Source organism: Pollicipes pollicipes, unplaced genomic scaffold, assembly GCF_011947565.3.
Source record: "Pollicipes pollicipes isolate AB1234 unplaced genomic scaffold, Ppol_2.1 Scaffold_5724;HRSCAF=6776_pilon_pilon_pilon, whole genome shotgun sequence".
NCBI lineage: Eukaryota > Metazoa > Arthropoda > Thecostraca > Pollicipedomorpha > Pollicipedidae > Pollicipes > Pollicipes pollicipes.
In genome coordinates, this window is record NW_023596746.1 from 18918473 (window position 1) to 18941361 (window position 22889).

The 22889-nt window shown below is 50.9% G+C and overlaps 3 protein-coding genes across 3 annotated transcripts in view; 2 read left to right on the top strand and 1 right to left on the bottom strand.

Moving 5' to 3' along the window:
- Positions 1–1735: 1735 nt before the first annotated feature.
- LOC119102554 (zinc finger protein 628) lies at positions 1736–10518 on the top strand. The gene is made up of 6 exons (XM_037225942.1): positions 1736–2533; positions 4456–4549; positions 4991–5040; positions 5752–6018; positions 7835–8125; positions 8510–10518. The coding sequence occupies exons 1-6, from the start codon at positions 1832–1834 to the stop codon at positions 9644–9646; spliced, it is 2541 nt and encodes an 846-aa protein (XP_037081837.1). The 5' UTR covers positions 1736–1831; the 3' UTR covers positions 9647–10518.
- On the bottom strand, positions 10410–19808 carry Chrac-14 (DNA polymerase epsilon subunit 3 Chrac-14). The gene is given in 5 exon segments (XM_037226225.1): positions 10410–10522; positions 14642–14666; positions 14668–14738; positions 15004–15202; positions 19568–19808. Coding segments are annotated over 5 exon segments (480 nt in total). The 5' UTR covers positions 19640–19808.
- A 1232-nt stretch (positions 19809–21040) lies between these two features.
- The window catches only part of Abl (tyrosine-protein kinase Abl), a 31120-nt gene continuing 29271 nt past the window's right edge, over positions 21041–22889 (top strand). Inside the window, exon 1 of the mRNA XM_037226226.1 lies at positions 21041–21398. Coding sequence (XP_037082121.1) covers positions 21254–21398 — 145 coding nt within the window. The 5' untranslated portion in view covers positions 21041–21253. The remainder of the gene's footprint in view (positions 21399–22889) is intronic.

The following is a 22889-nucleotide window of genomic DNA, read 5'->3' on the forward strand; positions in this document are numbered from 1 at the left end:
CTGGATGCCTAAATTACAACTCACTTTTGGGGCCTTCTGCCATGTGGTGCTGTCAGTGGCAGTGATTTGGCCACGTCGAACCCAACTGTCAGAACTGCACGGCAGGGCTTCCAGCATATGGTAAATATGGTCTGAGGAGCACAAAGGCCGAATCTAATTCTGAAACCCTATGGTCAACTGTGGCAAGGACCAGGAAATTGGTGAATGAAATGGGGTTTGGTGTCCCTGTTGAGTAGATTTTAATAGAAATGTATTTCTAGGCTAATGCGATGCTCAGCCTACAAAGCCAAGTTATTTTAATCTCAGGAATAGTGATGTGAGCTGCTGCCTTGACGCGCTGACCCTGGTTGATACGCACTGATTGGCTTAGTGTAGGGAACCTGGTATCTGGAAGGTGGTATCTGGGGGAGTCGACCAACTGGAAGTATTGTCTTCAGTATAGATGTTATGTGGGCACTGACTTCTCATTCCTCATTCACTGACTCATCCTTACTGTGGGAAGTGGACTGGATGGCCGTCTGGGTTGACCGGTCCCCATGTAATGTATTCTAGAGTGCATGTATGGAAGGGAATATTTTGGAAATCGCAATGTTGTCTATGTCAAGAAGAACCTGAGCCAAACTGTGCCCACGTCCAAGGATGTCCAGAGGTCCCTGCTAATCAGGAGATGTTCTGCTCACCAGTCACTACCAAAGGGTCACTGTTCCCTTTCACCCAGCAGGTTTATCAGAGCATTCAACCATTCTTTTCGGTCATCCAGTGGCGAGGATAAGTTGGAGGATATTACGTGATCACATGTGCTGCGGTGAAAACAGCCGGGCGTCGGTTGATGTTTCGTTTATCAACGCCTGATATCTCAGTGCAAAGTTGACCATACAATAGCAATGTGATGTATGCAACAAAAAACATGGGGAACCGTGTCGTGAATCATGATGTTTGTCAGACGTGGAAGATCCCTAAGCCATATGGGGCGCGGTGGCACACAAACTGCGGTGGGCAATCGGTTATGGTGGGGGATTAGGTGGTAACAACAACATTTTCTTGGTTTAGATCGTTAGCCCAGTCTCGTGAGGTTGTGTACCCGCTGGTGCACACTACTGCCGAGTGAAATACTAGACAAACTTTGAGGTGGATCGTCCCGAACCGGACGGCTTGTACTCGTCAAAGCCAAGCTTAGTCGTCTATTGTGGTCAAACGGATGACAATTTTGGAGGTATAACAGCCAGGGTTTGTGTTACAATTAATAACTTATCTCATGATTAATTGGCGTGATAGATTGTGGAAAGATCAGGGACTCGGGCGACGCCGTAAACAAGAGTTGGGATTTTAACTCTTGTCATTTAACTCTAATGCATGCCAAAGCAAAACGTTCATTCCTAATGAAGGGTTCGTGTTCTTTTTCAGCATTGTTTTAAGCTAACCTACAATGGACCCAGACCTTCCGATGGACTTTTCGTCGTTTGGCAAGGAGGAGGAAGAGGCTCGACTGGAGGGGTTGGCGGCCGGCGCTGCCGGCGCCGACACCGCCTGTCCGGCCTTCGCCGAGCCGCCGCTGGTGGTGAACACGCCGCAGCCGGAGCTGGCGCCGCCAGGCACGCCGGCCGACCTGCCGGCCCCGGCCTCGCCGGCGCCGGCCGCCAGCCTGGCTGCGGAGGCGCCAAGCAGCGTCCCGCCGCCGGACGGCGTCGGAGCGTCGGCCCGGGCCGTGCCGGACCCGGCCGACGCCAGCGCACCGGCCGGCGGCGCCGGAGGAGAACCGGCGGGGAACGCCGCGGCGCTTGTCGGCGGTCCGTCGGGGCGCGAGACCGGTCCCGGGGACGCGGCTGAGGTGATGGTAGTGGCGGCCGACGCTGAGGGCGTGTGGCAGTCAGAGCGCGGCGCCGGCCCGGCCACTGACGGTCGTCAGCAGCAGCAGCAGCAGGCTGTAACGACTGACGCCGGGCCGACCCCCGGCAGCGACCCGGCTGGGGCAGCGGCTAACGGGCCGGAGCTGGAGGTGCTAGGCCCGGCCGGCCCCGACGCCGAGGCCGAGGTCGGCCCCGGTCAACTGGCAGCCGTGAAACAGGAGCAAGGCCGGCTGGCGCAGATCATCGCCGACATCGGCATCCCGGCGCCGGCAGAGTCGGCCGCCGCCACACAGGTCAAGCAGGAGCGCATGCGGTCGGATGACACTGAGCCCGAGCCAGAGTTACAGCTGGAGGCCGAGCCCGACCGGGAGCCGGAGGCGGAGCCGGAACCGGAGCCAGAGCCAGAGCCAGAACCGGCGGCGGAACCGGTCCCGGTGTCGGCCCCGACGCTGCCGCCGCCGCCGCCGCCGCCCCCGCCACCACCAGACGTGCACTGCTTGGTTTGTAACGAGCCGCTGACGGTGGAGGACGTCTGCATACAGCTGGCCGACTACCTGGAGAACGCGCACGTGCGCGTCGAGGAGAAGCTGAGCAACGTCATCAACAACGACTACCGGCTGTACCTGCACAGCGAGGTGGTCTGCGACCGCTGCCACACCACGCTGTGCGAGATTCACGACCTGGAGGTAAGTCATGCGCCCCACCCCCCTCCCCCAGCCGGACGGCTCTGCTGCGCGCGACGGCGAGCGTTTGGTTGTGGCTGGCTTGCAGGACGTAGCAATTGGCTGTGACGATGTGTCGTTAGGGCTTAGCGCCATAGACGGATTTGGATGGCGCACACCCCAATATGGGATGTGCGCCACGTGGTCAGGGCAGGCGGCGCGACCTAGTGCCCAAATCACGTAAGTTGTTCGATGCATAGGCGAGGAGCATTATTCACATAGATAAGACGTCGGTATTAGCCTTATTCCTTGGAGAAAAACCAGGAGAATGGAGATATAGTTCGATGATGTTTCGGCAGCATGCATTTATGGGAACATTAGCAAAATTGTTTGCATTAAGTTGGCCCCGACGCCGAGATCGAGGTCGGCCCCAGTCAGCTGGCAGCTGTGAAACAGGAGCGTGGCCGACTGGCGCAGATCATCGCCGACATTGATGCCTCACTTCTTTGGCCACATGGCGCCCATCTTATATTCGGGTGTGGCCAAATATGGAATGGGCGCTGAGCAGACCTTTGCACCGTTTCTGCTATCGTTTCAATTAAGGCGTGTTGCCGAAATATCAGCCCAACCATATGTCCATTCTCTGGGTTTTGCTCCGAGGAGTAAAGCCAATACTACTGTCTTATTAATGCCCAAATCATTACGCCCGAATATAGGATGGGCGCCATATGGCCAGGGCAGACGGCGTGACCTAATGCCTAAATCATCGTCATCACACCCGAGTATTTGGTGGACGCCATGTGGCCAAAGCAGGCGACGAGACCTGATGCCCAAATCATTACATCCGAATATGGATGGGTTAAGAGCTTCACCTTATCTGACGATATAACCGTGGCAATTAGAGGAATAGTGCCGGCTGAAAAGATCGGTTAGATACGCGAGACTATGCGACATACACTTGGTAACCATTCGTTTTCTGTACACTGTTGTGACAATGCGAAATATCGGCCTTGGCACGGGATCCATAGAAAAGTTCGTGCGGTTGCGATGCTCTCACTGTGACTACGATTTCGTATTCCGGCTGTTTTTTTGGCTATAACGACATTATTTGTCGTTACAGCCGAGGACAAAGCTGGAAGGTGGAGATGGTTTGTCGGATAATTAGTCGATGGTATCAGGCATTATTAATGTGACTCCGTGGATGCGTAAGGCTTATCGAAACACCTTATTGAATTAAATGTGTCCAAAATTGGAATACCCTCCTGGTTTATTAGATGTGGTTCGTTTTGTCACGGGGTTTGTGTTTAATCTGCGGTGGTTTGGCAAGATTTTGGCCCTAGGTGAGGCGAGTACAGCAATGTGGCACTTCAGTCTCTTAGCGTTTTAGCGTATAGCACTACGACCGAGAACAAAGCGCAAAAGTAACAATACTTCAGTTGTTTTTGGTGTTTGACGAAGTGTTTGTGGTAACTGTAATTTTACGCTCATTGTAGGGAAAATGAAATTGTGGAACATCTGAGGCAGGCACACTCTACCAGGCATCAGTGTGTATTGTTTGACATCACACCAACTTACGAAATGCATACCAAGTGCACTATAACAGCTGAGGTGTTTTGAGGTTTAGCGAATACAAAGGTAGGACATTTTAGTACGGGTTTTGGACTAATGTTTTAGAAACGCTCCCCGTGCTTTTACTAGATTTGAGATACATTATCAGCGATCAGCTGCACAGATCACACGTAAAACTCTACTTATTGATATAGTTGGCGCATGTCTCATTTAGTTGCCTGCAGTATGCTAGTAAAAACAATATATCGGTTACCGGGAGCTGAGTTTGTAAATGCCAGACTGCTGCCACGAATAGAGCTCGGCAGCACACACCTTGCCGCTGACCGTGTGAAGTCCGCCGACACTTCCAAGTCAGAGTGGTTTGGATCTCCTTTCAGATGCAGTCGAAGCACCTGAAGGACCAGGTGGTGGGCTTCTTCTGGGACACGGTGGAGGTTCGGCGCGTTCGTCCGCAGCGGAAGGGCAGGCGCAGTGAGTAGGCCCACCAGCATTCCGTCCCTGTCACCAGTGTTCGCTGTCTCCAAATTGGGGTGGGGAACATCGTGTTCAAAGCCGTTTTAGCTGTACGGCTGCCTGTCGACTTTGTAGGAGGTTTTTAATCTCTCCCAATAATTTGACACTTGCCATTTTGTTAAGATATATTATCCTCTGATAGAAATCCTGAACTGGTTTACTACATACTTCAGAGAACCATCTTAATCGGCGCATTCAAATTGGCATCGAGAGTAATTTGTAATGCGTTTTGAAAGTATGTTTTGAACATGATTCTGCCTTCAATATGTGGTCATAACTGGTTGCCTCGCTGCAGAAGATGGACAGTAAGCGTGAATTTCATGTGCAGTGTATTGCCAATCTGGGTTGTGGGTCGCCCATGTTTGTCTCTCCTCGGACTCATACTGAACACATTTTCAGAATCGAAACCATCAAAGCTTCTTCTGGAGGCGCAGGAGACAGCAATGTTTGTAAGTGTTCTGCACACAGTAACACGGACGGGTAGTAACATCTAATGATACGACAGCCAGTTACGATATGTCTCAATATTGCCGTGGTTTTTCTATGTCCAGATCTCTACACAGGTGAGCCGTTGCACAATATAGTCCGGGATTTTGCTATTTGCTGTTAATGCAATTTGCATTTATATTCTTACCTCCCTTTACAATTAAAATGAAATGGCATCTGAGGGATCATCTTTCCGATCTGTGCAGCTCAGCTGACAAGGTCTTCTTGGCAGGTGCCGACCAGCGCGCGGCTTGCGTATAACATGGCGGTTCGGAAAACGCGCGCGTATTTGGCTCATCTCTGGCGGTCGTTTGGCAAGATCGATTGCGTGATGTGATTGCCATTGTGCACCGAGGACGCTGATTCCAAAGCCATTCCCTGAGAACTATTATGTAAAATTCCTCGAAAGCGGGACATAGAACGTGATGGAGTCTCAAACGCAACACTGCCAGTCTTGCGAACGAAGTATTTGCTTCCCCACGGTTGCAAATTGCAAACGTGCGGGCTCGCGCGAAAGGTCGATGTTGGTCTCAACTTAACGTTCTGTCATAGCCACGTGCCATTCCAAGTGTGTTTTGCCGTAACCGTGTGCGGTATTTTGGGTGGACAGCGCGCGGCCGTGGCGTCCGGGGTGGCCGGCCGTTGTTTGTGACGGGCGGCGGCGTGTCGGCCAGATGCCCGAGGTGGAGCTGGCCATCCGCGAGGATTCTCCGGTCATCTGCAAGGCGCCGCAGAAGAGGCTCAGCCGCTACTCCAAGCCCAAGTGCTATGAGAAGCTGTCGCACAACGAGTACCAGTGCATCCGCTGCCACAAGACGCTGCCGCGCATGCGCGCCGTCATCAAGCACTTCGACCTGGTGCACGGCAAGCGCGAGGAGCAGTGTGACGTGTGTGAGAAGTACTTCCGCGATCGGCCACACCTGGAGCGGCACAAACAGAAGGTGGGTCGGTTGCCGGCGGCGACGGGGCGCCCCTGGCTGTGGGGAGCGGGGCCGCGCGGTACGCGTTGGCTAGGTGTATTGTGAAATCAGTGCCCTGGAGTCGCTGTCTTTGGGTGTAAAACAACATTCTATGAGGATTTTTTTCTGTTCTTCCCGATTTCTATGCTAATTACTCTCTCTCATCTGAAATTGTGTACCTCACATACTAAGTCCATATCTTCCTTTCACAGATGTTCCTATGGTGTAACCCAAGTCCTTGCTCCTTTAAAGCCACCACGTATAAACAAGGCTCCACAGAGCCTGTACTGCCATGGCTGTGCCCTGCCTCACGTGCACCCATGTCATGTGTGAATCATCGTGCTTGAATCACCAAATCAGCGCCCAAACTGGAACCTCTTTAACCCACGTGTCCATGACTCCAGTCAAGTTCTGAACTTCAAAAAAGTGAGCCAAAATGGAATGTCTTGCATTTTTAAAAGCAAATGTCAGCAGTGCAAATGCAAGGTAATCTATGATTTGAGATGTACCTTGCAGGGCAAGGGATCCCTGGTCGGTTCGTGCGGAACCGCGTTTATGAATACATGGATGCCCATTCATGATGGAAGGTTGGTTTTCGTAGTAAAAGGAGAGGAAAGACATCTTACCTAAGTCTACGATCAACGAGTGTCTGGCATGCTGCACACAAGCTAACAAACTAACATTCTAACATTCTAACCCTGGGTGTTCCGCCCATGTATGCACTGTTCTTAAAGCTGCGAGCCCCAGCTGCTCGCTTTCATCAATCTTGGTTTGCTTAAGAAATGCATTGCATAAAATGCAGCGATACAGCTGTGTGCCAAAAGGAAGGTGGTCTTGCATCCCGAAACTTTGTGCTTTTTTTGCTTGTCGCATCCATGCAAGCTCCACGCAAAGCTCGATACATAATTTTACTCCATGTCCTTTTTGCAAAGAGAATGACTACTAAATTCGACTACTCCTGAAATGTAGGAGTGAAAAATGCAAGGAATACGTTCTAAGTTGAGTTTAAATGCCAAATGTTAGCTTTGATGGAAAAAATACAAGTGGTGCAGTGGTTTACCTACTTGTGTTCTTGATCAATACCGAGGTGACAAACGTATTTTTGCCTCCCTTTGTTTGCGCTGGCCTTTACATATACTATCTATGGTTCGACATATTTATCAGTGTTTTCAAAATTAAATATATTGGATCAATTGTCCAGCCGCCCAAACATGTTCGATAGGCACCCAAAAGTGAAGAGTTTATAGCAAATAAAAGATAATTTTAAGGTAATTCCATTTCCAAAATCCCACGTTTGAAAACCTGCGAAGTGCGGTTTTTGGTTTATAGCGTGGCCCCATAATGGATAATTTAAGCCGTTCCAGCTTTGATACCCCAAGTGAAATTATCCGCGCATACCGTCGGGTGAAATCATCCTTGCTACCTATGTTTGGGACCGAAGTGGTCCTACCAATACAGCGGGGTTTTTATTATTTAGCTTTCGTTGAAATTTTGGGCGAAGGGTTTATATCACATTACCTAACACGGCTCCTGTGAGGAATCCTGTGTATCTACAGCGAATATTCGGACACAACTTGATGAGCTCAGTAATCCCGGGCTTCTGGGCTGGCACCAGCCGCCTGCGCCCGCCAGTGCCCGGTACCCCGCGGTGCCGTGCGTTACCGACGGCCGCCTGCACCCGCCCGACGCCCGGGACCCTGCGGTACCGTGTGTTACACCGACGGCCGCCTGCACCCGCCCGACGCCCGGGGCCCTGCGGTACCGTGTGTTACACCGACGGCCGCCTGCACGTTGTCAGATGCACCCTGAGCTGGCGGCGGCGGCAGCGACAGCGGCAGCGGCGCTGGCGACCGAGGCGGAGGCCGGGACCGAGCCGGCCGTCAAGCAGGAGGTGGCCGACGAGGCGGGCGAGCCGGCCGGCGACGCGCCGCCGCCGGACGAGCCCGCCGATGTGGACGACGACGACGAGGACGAGGACGACGAGTCCATCGCCGATCGTGCCCCCGTCATCGATGACGACGACGGCGACGAGGACGCCGAGGTGGAGGAGATCGACATGGACGTGGTCATGAACATCGAGGTGGAGCGGGTGAGAGCGACGGCGCAGCCCGGCCGGTCAGCAGGCTGGTCGCGAGGCATCGACGTGAGCACGCCCTGGGGCACGCAAAAAAATACAGTGTTTTGGTACCCTGCAGGGCTTTTGCTGTTCGTTTGTACAGTCGTGCGACGTACGCGGCGCGATGGCGACACTCGTGACGTCATGCGCCGGGCGTCACGGACCTATGTTCGGGACGCTTTTCGGCGTCGGTTTAGCGGAGGCGGACTAATGTGGGGCCTGATGGCGGCGTTCCTCGGGTCGCGTGAGCTGCCGTCACATCATGTGCATGTTGTACTCCCCGCTCTGGTTGAGATTGTGTGGAGCGTGCTCGTGTTGTCGCCGTCCACCCGTGACCGAGTGCCTGTGTGCCGGCAGCCGCGGCGCGGCAGGAAGCGGCGCCACTCGTCGCGCTCCTCCTCCATGGGCAACGAGCTGGGCGTCATGTACACGGAGGCGCTGGACGGCTCGTCACCGCGCTTCAAGTGCATGCTCTGCCCCAACACGTACTCGCGACCGGCCAAGGCGCGCGACCACTTCATCGCCAAGCACGCGCAGATCAAGCGGTTCCGCTGCACACTCTGCCCGGAGATGTTCCTCACGTACAAGCAGAAGCGGCACCACGAGCTGAGCCACACGGCCGAGGTGTGCACCAAGTGCGGCAAGAAATACCCGGGCAACAAGCGCGGCATGCTGGAGCGTCACATCGCGCAGTGCGGCGAGCTCAAGAAGTGCCGCGTGTGCGGCGCCGAGTTCGAGAGCCTCACCAACTTCATCAAGCATCGGCGCGACGCGCACGAGAAGAACGCCACTTGCGACGTGTGCGGCAAGGTCGTGAGCGCGCGCAACCTGGCCTCGCACCGCGCCATCCACTCGGACGAGCGCAACTATACTTGCCACCTGTGCGGCTCCAGCTTCAAGGCCAAGGGCAGCCTGGACACGCACCTGCGCACGCACAGCGAGGACAGACCGTTCAGCTGTGACACGTGCGGCCGCAGGTTCAAGCACCGCAACAACTGGAAGGACCACGAGCGCGGCCACCTGAACATCCGCGACTTCGTCTGCCACTTCTGCTCCAAGTCGTTCAAGCAGGCCAAGAACCTGAAGCAGCACTTGCGCCAGCACGATGCCAACCCGGAGATCTTCACGTGTCCCCACTGTCCCAGTACGTTCAAGTACAAGTACAACATGCTGGCGCACGTCAAGACGCTGCACACGGGCGAGATGGGGCGGCGCGTGCGGCGACGCATGCGCGCGCCCTCCGAGCTGGGCGGCGGGCCGGCCGGCGGCCTGGCCGGACCTGCGCACCACTCGCTGGCCGGGCTCGACCCGCTGCAGTTGTCGCCCGGCTCGGTGACGAGTGACTCCAACAGCGGCGTGCACGGCCCGCCGGCCGCGCCGCCACCGCCGCCGCCGCCGCCGCTGCCGGGCCGCTCGCTGCCGCAGCTGAACCCGCTCAACCCGAGCGTCGTGTTCATGCAGACGCTGCAGCACCACAGCATCTTCTCGTCGTAGGCGGCGCGCGCGGCGCCCACGGCGGGAAAGCGCTGCGTCGTTGTGGCGGCGCGCCGCCGGCATTTCCAAGCGGCATCGCGTGAGTGAACGGGGTCTGTCCGTGTGGCTGGGGAGCCGCGGCGCCGGGGGGCACGTGGTGACAGCGGCCCGGCGCGTGGCGCCCGTCCGCTGCCGCCACCACCACCACCCCAACTACAATCACCCCCACACCGGCTGCGGACCGCGGTTTCTCATTCATTTGCACGTGTTTGCCCAGCTGCACCGTGTGCGTGCCATTATGTAGGGGTCCGGCCGGCGGCTGGACATAGTCACATACATTCCCGGGAGGTAGCAGTGTCCACGACCGCGAGCGCCTGGCGGATACCTGAGTCGCACTGCCGCCACGTCCAGTAGTGTAGAGGCCGCGTGCCGTGCCATGCCGCGGCGCCACGCCTGGCGACGCGCCATTGAGAGGTGGCCGCGTCGCGTCGCGCCGCGCCTCGGGACGGGGCGCGCCGCACAGCGGGGTCGGTTGGCACCCCGCCAGCCAGCGCGAGCAGAGACGCGGCAGGTCGGCGGCCCCGGGGCCCAGCCGGTCTGTCGGTGCTTTAGCACGCTGCCCGGATCAGCCGGTGAACTTTTGTAACGAGCTTTGTGGCGGGCCCCAACACCCCGTGTTAAACTGCTTATGGTGGAAATGTGTTTATTTGTGCACGGTTTTGATTGGAATTGGTGGCTATATACAACGTGTGCGTATGACGTATGGGGTTACAATAAAGGTACACTAATCGGCTCCATCCGCTGGCTTTTCGGCTGCGTCATCTGCATCTCCGGCACCGGACTCGTCCGCCTTTCGCTTTTTGCTGAGTTTCTTGGTCTTCTGCCGCGATTTGTGGTCTGCAAGACAGGCGGCAGGTGAGCGCGGCGGAGCCCGGTCAGTGCAGACCACGCCGTCTGCAGTGGAGCCTCGGCGGTCTTTCAAGAACAGCGTGAGATTGGCTACCATGACCATCGTTTCAGAGATCTGCCGACTGAAGCCACGTTTGGTTACACCATAACCTGCAAAGGTCATGTACCCAGCCTGTCGCCGCTCACGCAGGAGCGGTGGCGGCACCGGGATTGGCGCAGCAACAAGCTGAGTCAATCACAGCAAGCAATCACCGGGGTACCGACAGTGTGATGATGAACACGTTTGCGCTAACCACTGCGCGTCTGGGAGACCGGAGGTACGGGGATCGATTCCTCGCGGTGCCGGCCCTTCCTGCCAGGGTGAGAGGCAGGTGACGCCATGAACCCTCAGCAGCTGAGTGCGTCGTAAAGCCCCAGTCCCCCCCCCCCCCCCCCCACTCCCAAGCCACACAGTCACCTACTATCTGCTGATGATAGCACCCGCTGCCCCCACTGCCGTGATCCGTTAAACAGTCGACTGTCATGACCTAGTTGGGACATGAGTGCGGTTCTTTGAACGGAATACCCCAGATCTTGCACCGACATGTTCGGTAGCGACTCTCAAGCTGTCGGAGCTGAGGAGCTTTTTCAGTTTCTATCTGCCCTGGGTTTTGCTGTCATGTTTACTCCATTGCACCACGCTGACTCACGGTCGCTCAGATTGACGGTGTTTCAAAATCCCATTTCGACTGCGACTGTGCCTCAGGACTTTAGTTATGTGCGCTGTATGACCGTTTGCGGTCGGCGCGTCTAAAGGTCAATATCATCACGCTATGCACGGGTATTACTTTTACAAACGCGAAGTATGGGCCGTAAGCGTGGGTGCAATCATAGGCGGCAGTTGCGCATTTTTTGTGCGTTTTTCCGATGAAGCCAGTACAAAGCAACGATTGGAGTTTACAACCGCAACTGATTTGCCACCCGGTGACTTACAAATACTGAATTGCAGACGTGCATTGCGGATCGATACAGTCCATTCCTCAAGCAGGTGTGATTATATGCACGAAAATACAAACCGCCGAAAAGCCGATTCATTTACCTTCAAGGAAGTGCTCCACACTTCAATGGGGTTTTGAACTGAAACAACCATCTTGAAGACCTTTCGGTACAGTCAACAGCCCTACCCTGTGTAAGACCTAAGCATCTCTAGTTTCCGAGCTATACGCCCACGAAAATGGGGAGGCTATTTTGGGGAGGGCATTTTAAGGCCACTTGACATTCATGACGTCATAATAACTTCATTCAAACCCTGCCATTTCATCAGGCATACGGCAATCAAGACCGAAAAAGTGTACAAGTATAATGGTCGGGTCGTTCATATCTGGCGTTCGCGAGCACGACTTCCTGATACAACGGTCGTCCATTGGATCTCAATGTCAAGCAAGGCACGATGACGCAATCAACCGATGATGTATCGAGAAGCATAATTACTAAACAGGGGAATTGTGTTGTCCAGAGCAGTCCTTTGTGCTTAAAAGTATATCACCGGTCACAAGTGAGCTTGTTTCATCACATCCGACACTTGCTTCAATGTCTTCAAACGTGAAACGTCCCCTATTAACCCACCATAAGCATGGGTCCGCGCGCCGTTTACAGCATTGGCATAACATTTAATACTTAACAGTTGCTGCCATATTAGGGGACAAATGAAGCCACAACCTCACCACAGCTCATGAGTTACAAAGCCATTTGAAAGATAACGGCGCATGAAAATAACGCGTATGTTTTGACTTACAGCAACACAAGTAGGTGCAGAACTAACAACATATTTCACGCGTACTCTCGAATTCCGAGACATTGACAAGCAACTACCCTATGATAACTGATCGGAAGTTTTCGTATTGCGCCCTTGGAAAAATTTCGCCGGCCCAACAATGATCGATACGCATTTGAGCAAAAGACCCCTAACGTAGCCTAAAATTTACTTCACTTCATAATTTTTTCTCAACGTTATCTGCTACCAAATGGAGTATCAAAATCTGTCGATTTCATATCTCAACGTGAAATCCCAGGAGTGGGGGTCGCCTGTGGATATCCTAATAACACACGAAGCTGATGGCCGAATCTGGACATCTTAATATGAAGCGTTACTCGCTGTCCAAACACGTGTCCGGTGTAGATCACGCGGAATGCCTCGCTGCAACGTCCGGCAGCATCGGCCTGACTGCACGGCCGAGCTCTCCGTCACTCCGCGCACTGCGGCCTTATGTGATTACGGAGAGGGGCAGCTCTACCCACAACCACTGCGGGTAATTATCGGCAGACCGACCATGCGTGCACAACGACCCACAGCTCGTTATGTTCTGAGCAGTTAACAGCGGACGACGGGTCTCCAGACGGGGTAAAGCTTTCAAGTTCTGCTCAAACGGTGATAAGGAGACCTATACCGTGATTAGAGCGAGGACCTGTCTTTGGCGAACGGCCCGCGATTTGAATGATTCAAAAATGCTTTATCAGTTCAAGGCAGCATTATGATATGATAACTGAGGTAATTTTAATGATGGTGTTAGGTAAATATGATGATATGATATAATATAACATAAGGTTAAGCTGGCATACGTTCATTAAGCTGACATAAGGTTAAGCTGGCATAAGCTGGCATACGCTGGCATGCGCTCAATCTCGATATTTGATATATTATACACACACGCACACGCACGCATACACACACGCACGCAAGCACCCATGCACGCACGCACGCACGCACGCGCGCACGTACGCACGCACGCACACACACACACACACACACACATGCATATATACATATATACACATATTGATCAATCATATTGTTTATTGCTTACACACCTGTATACGTATTTTTTACTTTAAAGGATAAAAATGTGCACTGCTATTGGAAAACATCTTCTGGTACGGAGAACACGAATGAAGCATAACTAAATGAAGTAAGACCGAGTCACTTTGATGCATAAAAGAAACACTCAAAATGGGAATACCATAAAGACACAATGAAAACACTATTACCACAATCACATCAAAAGTGCTCACCACCCACCACCTACAGCGTGTGCGTGTGCGTGTGCAACACAGGGACGGCTTGGCATTGGATCTTGATTTTGTGACATGACATGGCATTCATAAAGACACCGAAACGTGTGAGTGGACACAAACTCAGCGTGTCCTCGTAGATAACCGGGCCCGAGCTATGGTGAGCTCGAGTATCCGGCCAAGTGTCATTTCGGCTTCCGCAGACACGTTAGCTATGCTACGATGACATGAAATATGCGATCGTGAAAGAGTGAAAAAGATCGCTGCACGTCCTGTAGCGGGCGTCTAAGATACATTTAAACACCGTTCAGCACTGCAACTGGTACGGTCGAGGAGGAACAAAGGGAAGTATTAGGCGCCAACACAGGCCTCCACCAACGCTTATGACTACGTCGGTATGACCTACGATTTCCTGGACGCAGCGGTCTTCATTTCAAACATCGCCTTGATGTTTTATTCGAAAGCTCTGCAACTTGAGTAAGTTTTAACATACATAAACACAGAAAGCAAAAGGCCTAGAAAAACCTGAATCGCCTAGAACATCTCACGATTTAACCTGGCCAACTAGGTATGCGTTAAAGTGGCTTCCAGAAATAGCCGATGAGATATACCTCAAGCCCTCATGACCGTACAAAACGCTTTGATGCTTCCAGCGCGTAGCTAGATAACTTGACAAAAATGCCCACCGGTGAATGGCAGTCCAGCTTCGACAGCTGCGGGGGAAGACAGCTTGGCGGGAAGGGGAAGGAGAGGACAGCGGGCCATCAACACCGGGGTGGACAGGTGAGCGAGGCAGGGGGGACAGGCATGTCCCCGTTCATGTCCCGATCTTGCGCTCCGCTCGCGCGGGGAACGCTCACTTCCCGTGCACAGCACAGATACGACAGAGACACTGATACACATCACCGCCGCCCCAGCGACGCACCAGCCGGCCGGCGCCTCGGCCCTCACTGCATCCCAGCGTGAGTGAAGCGGCGCTATCAGTGGGAAGGCCCGAGCACGTATGACTGCCAGAGGACACGCAAGGTGGACGTGATGGCAGACGCTGTGGGCACGCACCTTCGAGCGCCTCCTTGAGCGGATCAGGCAAACTCCTCAAAGTCCATCTCCGACAAGGCCGAGATCACGTCTGCTCCACTCACGGTTTTCCGTTTAGCTCTGCTGCGCCTGGTGACAGACGAGTGTACCATTAGTACGCAGCGCCGCCACCTCCAACCGCCCTAAGCCATCATTCGGGTCTGCCCCGGAGGAACGCGGGGGTGGGGCGGACTCGCGCCATGGATCTGGTGCGGACGCCGCAGAAAACACCGCGACAAACATACGACCGACGGAACCGAGTCAGTCATGGGTGAAAACGCACACGGCATGGCAGATCCACACCCAAATACAGTAGACTTCATGCAGTCATTCTGCCCGTCCACAGCGCGCCATACTCACAATCGTGTTGGACTGGGATGTCAGGTAGAGCACGAAAACAGAGGCCGCCCGACAGACGGACTGGCGGGCCTCTTTAGAGACGCTGCACCCCTCTGGGAGGGCGTCCTTCATCAGACGCGCCACCACAGCAGCCGGCAGGTTCAGGTCTTCAGGTCGCTCGGCCATAGTCAATCGTACAGGTACCTTGGGAATAGGATACCGTATGAAGACGACCTTCATTTTCATGAAGGGGTCTTTGCCATCGCGTGGGACTAAGCGGACTTGAATAACAGACTACACACTGTCGACCTTTCTCGCTTCAAACGTGAACGGCTTTGCTTCTCCGCAAACACCTCAGAACCAAACCTTAATTAAGTAGCTTAAAAAATTGCAATGTGAAAATCCCGATATCGTGTCAACCCGAGTCACCCCCAGGTCACACCTGTCTCTCCGAGTCACCCCCAGGTCACACCTGTCTCTCCGAGTCACCTCCAGGTCACACCTGTCTCTCCGAGTCACCTCCAGGTCACACCTGTCTCTCCGAGTCACCCCCAGGTCACACCTGTCTCTCCGAGTCACCCCCAGGTCACACCTGTCTCTCCGAGTCACCCCCAGTCACACCTGTCCTCCGAGTCACCTCCAGGTCACCACCTGTCTCTCCGAGTCACCTCCAGGTCACACCTGTCTCTCCGAGTCACCTCCAGGTCACACCTGTCTCTCCGAGTCACCCCCAGGTCACACCTGTCTCTCCGAGTCACCCCCAGGTCACACCTGTCTCTCCGAGTCACCCCCAGGTCACACCTGTCTCTCCGAGTCACCTCCAGGTCACACCTGTCTCTCCGAGTCACCTCCAGGTCACACCTGTCGCGCCTGCGGCTTTGAACTGCAGTCCACGTTTAGCCTCTGCCTGTCGCACAGTGCGACGGCACCAAATGCCAGCGAACAGTGAAGAGCCTGCCAGTGAAGCGGGGCTGAGTTCGGCCATGTTCGTGCCGCGCGCAATGCTGCAACCCCTCAGCCCCGCTGCCAGCCGCGGCCGCGAGCCGGCTGACCTTTGGTGCCAGCTGTGCCGAACAATGCACCCTGTCTGAGTCACGGTCAGAACGACGCTCGACTGTGACACTCAACACCTGTCAACAGGGGCGCAACCACCACCGGGGGTGGCGGGGTTCCCATCCCGGTCACCTTTGGGAAGATTGAATTTTTGTGCTGTGGCCACATAAAAGGACACCAAAACAGCAGTGGACCCAGTAACCTTTCAGGCATGGCTACCTCATGTCCATCACAGGCCACGGCGACGAACTAATGCCCCGTCTTCATTTTTTACTGTTCTTGTCGTTTCGGGTGTCTGGTCGGCGTTGACTTGACACACGCAACTCGAGAAGTCTCACACAAACATCAAAGATGTGAACCCATGCCAAATGTGAACCCATGCCAGGCCGTCCTTACCGTCCGTAAGGATGGCCTGAGGCGAAGAGAGCACGCCAAGAAAATTACTACTAGGTCAGAGCCCAGACATCACTACTTTAGGAGAAAATCCCAGATAAATAGCCATTTTGCTTTCGGTCTTTTCAGTGATGCAGGACCCTCGGCGAATCCTCTCGTGCTGCGCCAATTTATGACGCTGCCGTCCATCCTTGTCTGGCGATCCGTAACATTTTCACATCGGTTGGAGCAGATATCGTGCGTGCTCCTAGACGGCTAACTAGTGCCGCTGGATTAAAAGTACAACGCCTGCCTCCAATGTTTTCCCCTTTATGTAAGGCAATGATATCAGGTGATTGCTTCAATAACTTTGACAATAATATTAAATCTCCAGCTCCGAGAAAGACCGCAGATCAAGGCAATCCCGGCTAAAAGATAAAGCTAATATTCATAACATTGTGGAAAAGTATGGCAACGGTGTATTTATTGAGAACTGTCTATAGGTAACTTAAGTAATTACGCGACGAGCTGCCATCGGCCTTTTGCCAGGCGATGCAAGCTCTTGCAGCAGCTTCTGTTGTGATAATTTAACATCCCGGCTCTCGTCGACGAACATGGTAGCAGCCTCAATGCCGACCATACATTGAAGCCAACAGAAAACAGAAATAGAATTGATCGGCTGTAATGATTGGTTGGTCGTATATACTGACTGACTGATCCCATATGCTGATGATAGATGAGCGTATACACTGATTGGATGCACTGGGAAGCCGAGCTTCTCGGCACGAGTCCCGCTGTTATCTGACGCCACAGTCACAGATGTCTCGAAATACCGACGCCAAACAGATCCAGAACGCGTCTTGCTTTGCCACAAAGCGAATGCACTTACAGATTCAGTCCGTGTGAGTTTACAACGGCGAAAACGACCAATGTTGTCCAATCATCAAGGCCCATAATGCCTACGGCATCACCGCCGCCAAGACGTGGAGGTAAAAATGTGTCAATACGTTTTGTTTATTCTACGACGCCTGTGACTGCTCGGGCCATTCCCGTCACAGCCTGTCACGCTGCCTGCAGCGAGAGCAAAACAGCTGATACGAGTGCCGAGCCTGCGCCTTCACGGTTAAACATCGGACATACTGCACACAGTTTAAGGGATCGTCCTGCTCTGGTAGCACGTGTTCGGGCATATTTAAATATTTGAGCGCTTTTGGTGAATTGCAGCGTCCTTTTATCGTACCAGTTAAGGCATGTGACCCTGTAAAGACGGTTTATCCTTCGAAGCCCGATCATACTCCTATACAATATGCCGGACGGCGACCTTCCGCACGCACGCGGAACTCCTGTGCACCTGAGCAGAAGTTGTCACGAGGTTTTGTTATGCCCAGTAACTTCTTTTAACCTGATTCAGGTACTTGTAGGCTGCGTCCGCCACTGTCAGCACTCCACATGCCATGCGCAGGGTTGACATCTCCGCGGCAGGAAAACCTCTCGGTTTTGCGGACTACCTTCTAGACCACATTCAGAGTATTAGCATCGCTGATGGAATGCACAACATCAAACATACTTGGGAAAAAGCTTTCCAGCACAGCTAAGCTCATCAAGGGCTCGGCCCTGGCCTCTGCTGTATTCCATCTTGGCAAGTGATCTCTGTCTGCTATCAGTTAGAAAGGCATGTAAAATGCATCCCACCATGCACCAAAATCTCATCCTTGCACATTCAGTGTTTTATGTTGAAGGCCAGAAATTGCTTGCTTGCAAGCTTTTTGGCACTAGCTAAAAGGTGTGAGCAGTGTACAAGCAAGGCAAAGACCATTCCCTGCACAGATCTCAAATGACCATGTGCAAGCAGCTTTTCTGCCTGCCAGTGGCTATATTTATGATGCACCAGACATAACTAAGAAGCCTTTCAGTGCAAATGAAATATCATTGCCACCTGCAGCATAGCTTAGAATTACTTAAGCCATTGCACATTGGTGTGTGTATGTGCTCTACACTAGTTTACAGAGTCTTGCACCCATTTGTTATGAATCATGATGTGAACTAAAACAGCTGCCAGTTCATTGTGGATCACCAAACCAAACATATGTATTTCCCTAAGTCTTTTTATTAATCTTTTTTCATCCTACTAAACCATAGGCATGTCCTCTAAGTGGACAGCTGAATTGCTCACTTCAAGTGCAGCAATTATGAGCCATTAAAATGCAAACATTAGTTATTTACATATGCAGCTAAATTGGCAGAAAACCTTATAACATTTCATCTGCATGCTGCCCATGATGCTTTGAAATGAGACCTTTGCTGCTATTTCAATCACAGCATAACAACCAAGATAGAATGACCCACTTTTTGATACACCCACAAAATACAAACACATTCTTCACATTGTCAGGCTTAGTTGCCACACAGCCCATCATGAATGCTATTAGCCTGCAGCTGGCCTTCAACATTAGCTGCATGAAACACTTTGTTGAGGAGATCATAGTTTTCCCACAAACCACAGGCATTGATTTTCAATACCTAATTAACTGATGGACAAACTACAATTCAAGCAAATAATTTATGCCCTCGCCACGGTAGGTCACATGGGACGTATTCATACACATGATGTGCTGACACAAGTTCCCATTGCTATTTCTGTCCCCTTTTTCTGTAGTCATGACGTGCCATGTGATGGCAGCACCAATGTGTGCCATCAGGCCAGTCATCAAAAATTTCATCCACTGTGCTGGATGCTCATTTTGGATACCTTTGCTATAACAAACATGCATTGTAATTCTTACCACAATGTTGCTATGCTTGGTATATTCAAACATGTAGTTTCTGCAGTTTGGATATCAGGCCAGCATGAGTTAGCATCCTTGTTGCAATTACTTTGCACCATCTTTAGAAGAGCAGCACTATATAATGGGTCAAACCTGATAACCATCAACAGATCCTTTCCTTTTAAGATAGCCAGCGTGGTGAAAATTCTATTATGGCTGCTACACATGCAGCATGGTGGGCAGACACATGCATGAGGCAACTATAATCCATAAGATTCAGATAACTACACTTCAGATCTAGATATAAAAAATGCATTCATCTGTCTAAGCAATTAATCCTCAATGTATGTATCATTCATATCTGCAAATGCTTCAATACCTTGGAAGGCACCCATTCATCTGAGCAATTAATCCTTAAGGTATGCATCATCCAGATCTGCAAATACTTCATTATCTTGGAAGGCACCCATTCAAATGTAGCTTCAACTCAAATTTTGGTAGTACTCAGCAAGTATGTGTACATCTGACTGACAAATATCATCACCAAAATATCCAAAACGATGAAAGGTTTTCCAACACTTCATTTGGCACCGCCAAAATGGAAGCATTACCCCAGATAATTTCTTAGAGAATCATCCCAGATATTTTTTAGGCAGAATTCCAGAAAATTTTCAGTGCAGGCCAATATGGAGAATCCATTTTTGATACGCATAGCCATGACCATTGGATATGCAAAGCACACAGTGGGGGTAACTTTCGGACGGGCCAAAGCAAATCGAGAAACTCCATGCATGATGATCGGAGAGATAATTATCTGTTGAATAATTTTCCCTCAACCAAAAGCCCCCTAGATATTTGTATGTTGGACAAAACCTTGCTGGCCGCCAATCGGTACTATGGAAGTTAATCAAAGCACACAGACATATTCAATCACATCTACAATGACACCTGAATGTCAAAACCCTGAACCGCAAGCCTACCGCGGGATCCTGACACGAACAGAAACAACACGATGAACTAGAAATCGCGCGCGACCTTTCTCCAGCATACACCGAATCTGCTTCCTCCACGCCGTAAATGTCTTACGGTGGTAAAAAGGATAATAGTACTAAATATGTAGGGCTCGAAAGTCATGTTTGTATTTATGCAAAGCATGCTGATTTCCGTATATACGCAGAGCAAACTTGACACAAAATTTGTCCAAAACCTAGCAGGACATTTTATGACGCTTAAATACATGGCTTTTACCTGCCTGAATTTTGTGTCAATAAAGCTAGAATAGCCAGCTCGTGTTCGATACATGGGGCATTGCACGCCCTCGCTGGCTGTTTACCGTGCAGCTAAAGATGATATCGTGTATTTTTACTATATTTTTGTATATTTGACCAGGTGAAGCTATATCAATGTCCTAAAAAGCTTACAGTAAGTATTCTATGCAGCTTTCATCATTAGTAGGGAGAAGATCTGGACAAGCTGCAAATTTAGTTCACATTAGCATATGATATATTACCGCAAGCAAGGCTCTATGTTTTTTTCTGAAACCAAAACAATTAATTTTTAGAACCAATGAGCTGGCAGCGGTTTGCTGGGCTTGGATAAGGTTGAATTCATTTAGTGCTTATCTTCCTGAAATTGGGGTTTGAAACAATACCAAGAAACTTTTGAATATGTTACCGCAATATTCTTAGCTCCTGTAAAATGAATGTAAAATTGATTAACTAGGCTTGGAATATTTCTGAAATATATTGCACTCCAAATTAAAGCTAGTTACGTGATTATCTAATCTCCTTGCCTGCATTCTATTTTATGAATTTCACCAGGAGTGACGAAAAAGAAGCACTGGCATCGGAACGGCGGCGAGAGGCGGCGCCGTGGATGGTCGTATTCGTGTATGTGTGCGTGAGAAAGAAAGGATTGTGACAGACAGGGACATATAGTTCACGTCATTGGATGCAAGTGAGCAACAATGAAAGTCATTTTGTAACTCTCAGGAGGGCTTTTACATGCTTTTAAGAGACGCATGTAGGACTCAAAGCAGATTTGCCGATGCGTGTTTCCCCGGACTATGGGTGCTAGCCAGGGCAAAGAAAAATCTGTGAGTGCTGTGGGTGCGGCCGCCAAACCGAAGACCTCGAAATATCGTCAATCAAACAGGGATTTAGGAGAACAAAGGCTACCTAATCGAAGAAATGTCTTCACTGAACACAATGGTAAGTTAATGTGAGCTGGTTTATAATCAGGGCTGTTTTGTGCTTTTTGCACAGCGGGCTGTCATGTTTTGTTTTGTGTGTTATTATGGTGTGGAACAAGGGTGCTTTTGTTTCAGTTGTGTAATGTTATGTTTTTGAAACACCTAAAGTTCAAAGCATGGTCATTTTCTTTCCAAAATTGAACATGGTTTCACATCCAGTGATGTTAAGATCTGGTTTTGAACATAACAAATTGCTTCATTGTTGTTGTTTGTCCATCAGGAAGCAGAATTAACAGATGCTGCTGCATTTCTAGATTACCTATCATGCTGTATAAAACACCAACATAAGCCAATCTGAAAACCATGGGAGATTTTGACAAGATCTCATTCAGGCAGGGGTGGCTCACACCCAATTTAGGGCAACTTAACAATACTATTTGGCAGAAATTATTGAGTTGGAGCATTTCAGGAATTATCATCATGTGGTCCGTGAACATACAAAACTGGCGAGGTCATAGACAGTTACCACAGCTGGTGATACATGATGTGTTTGGGAGGATGTAGCATTCACAATGAGGTCTGAATCAGGCTGCCCAATACCCCATTTGGGGCATGATATTGTCTGCCCCAAGCATGTTATTGGCATTCTGCCATGATTTATTGACTGGAACATAAGGGAATGATAGTTGTTATCACATTTTGTCAAAACATGTGCATGTGGTGTGTCTAGTGCTATGACAGTCACTATAGAATATGCCAGTCTGTGGCTAGTGTCATCTCTGGGTGATTACATGATCCAGTTATTTGTTTATGGAGCAGTTTTTATCTCATGTAAATACTTTGTGATTTGATCTTATTTGTGTATCAAAAGTGATTAAATGACACCTCCTGGAATGTTTGTAAAAGGCAGCTAGTACATGTTGTTCACAATGCTACATTAGAGGAATCTGACATACCCCATCTATATGTTAGTTGGTTTTGAAAGCTTACTGAAGGGGTGCTATGGGCACCAAATAACCATAGTACTTGGCACACATCAAGACCCTCAATCAACATCAAAGGGTGTTCTTGGGTTTTGTTTGCTTTAAGGAGTGGAATTTCACCAGCAGTCAACAGTTACAACCACCTTGGCCACATGTTTTTTTAAGGCTTGTTCTCCCCACCAGGATATCCTTATTTATAAGGTCTTGTCTGGGGTTTTGAATGTTGATCTTTGTTCTGGGAAAGGAAACATTTCAAACTTCCTCAATGCCATATGTGCCACCTGTATTGGTAAAATTCCAGTGTGCTCACAATAGTAAGTTGAATATTTTAAAGCAGCCTTTTATGATATTTGATTTGTTTGGGAGCATTAGTTTCCATGAAATATGAATGCCTGTAAGGTACCCTGTTCTACACAACACCTGGAGAATGCTGTGAACTTGGTTTTTACAAAGGTATTCTAATATTTTACTCAATATGAATGCACCCAGATAGCCTTGTTTTCACTTGGAGCATGATTTGACTCATT

Excerpts from the sequence above, each read along its gene's own strand:
- LOC119102554 (XM_037225942.1), top strand. The coding sequence starts at position 1,832 with ATGGTAGTGGCGGCCGACGCTGAGGGCGTGTGGCAGTCAGAGCGCGGC. Across the intron at positions 2,534-4,455 it reads GCGAGATTCACGACCTGGAG|ATGCAGTCGAAGCACCTGAA; the intron begins GTAAGTCATGCG and ends ATCTCCTTTCAG. Across the intron at positions 6,019-7,834 it reads TGGAGCGGCACAAACAGAAG|ATGCACCCTGAGCTGGCGGC; the intron begins GTGGGTCGGTTG and ends GCACGTTGTCAG.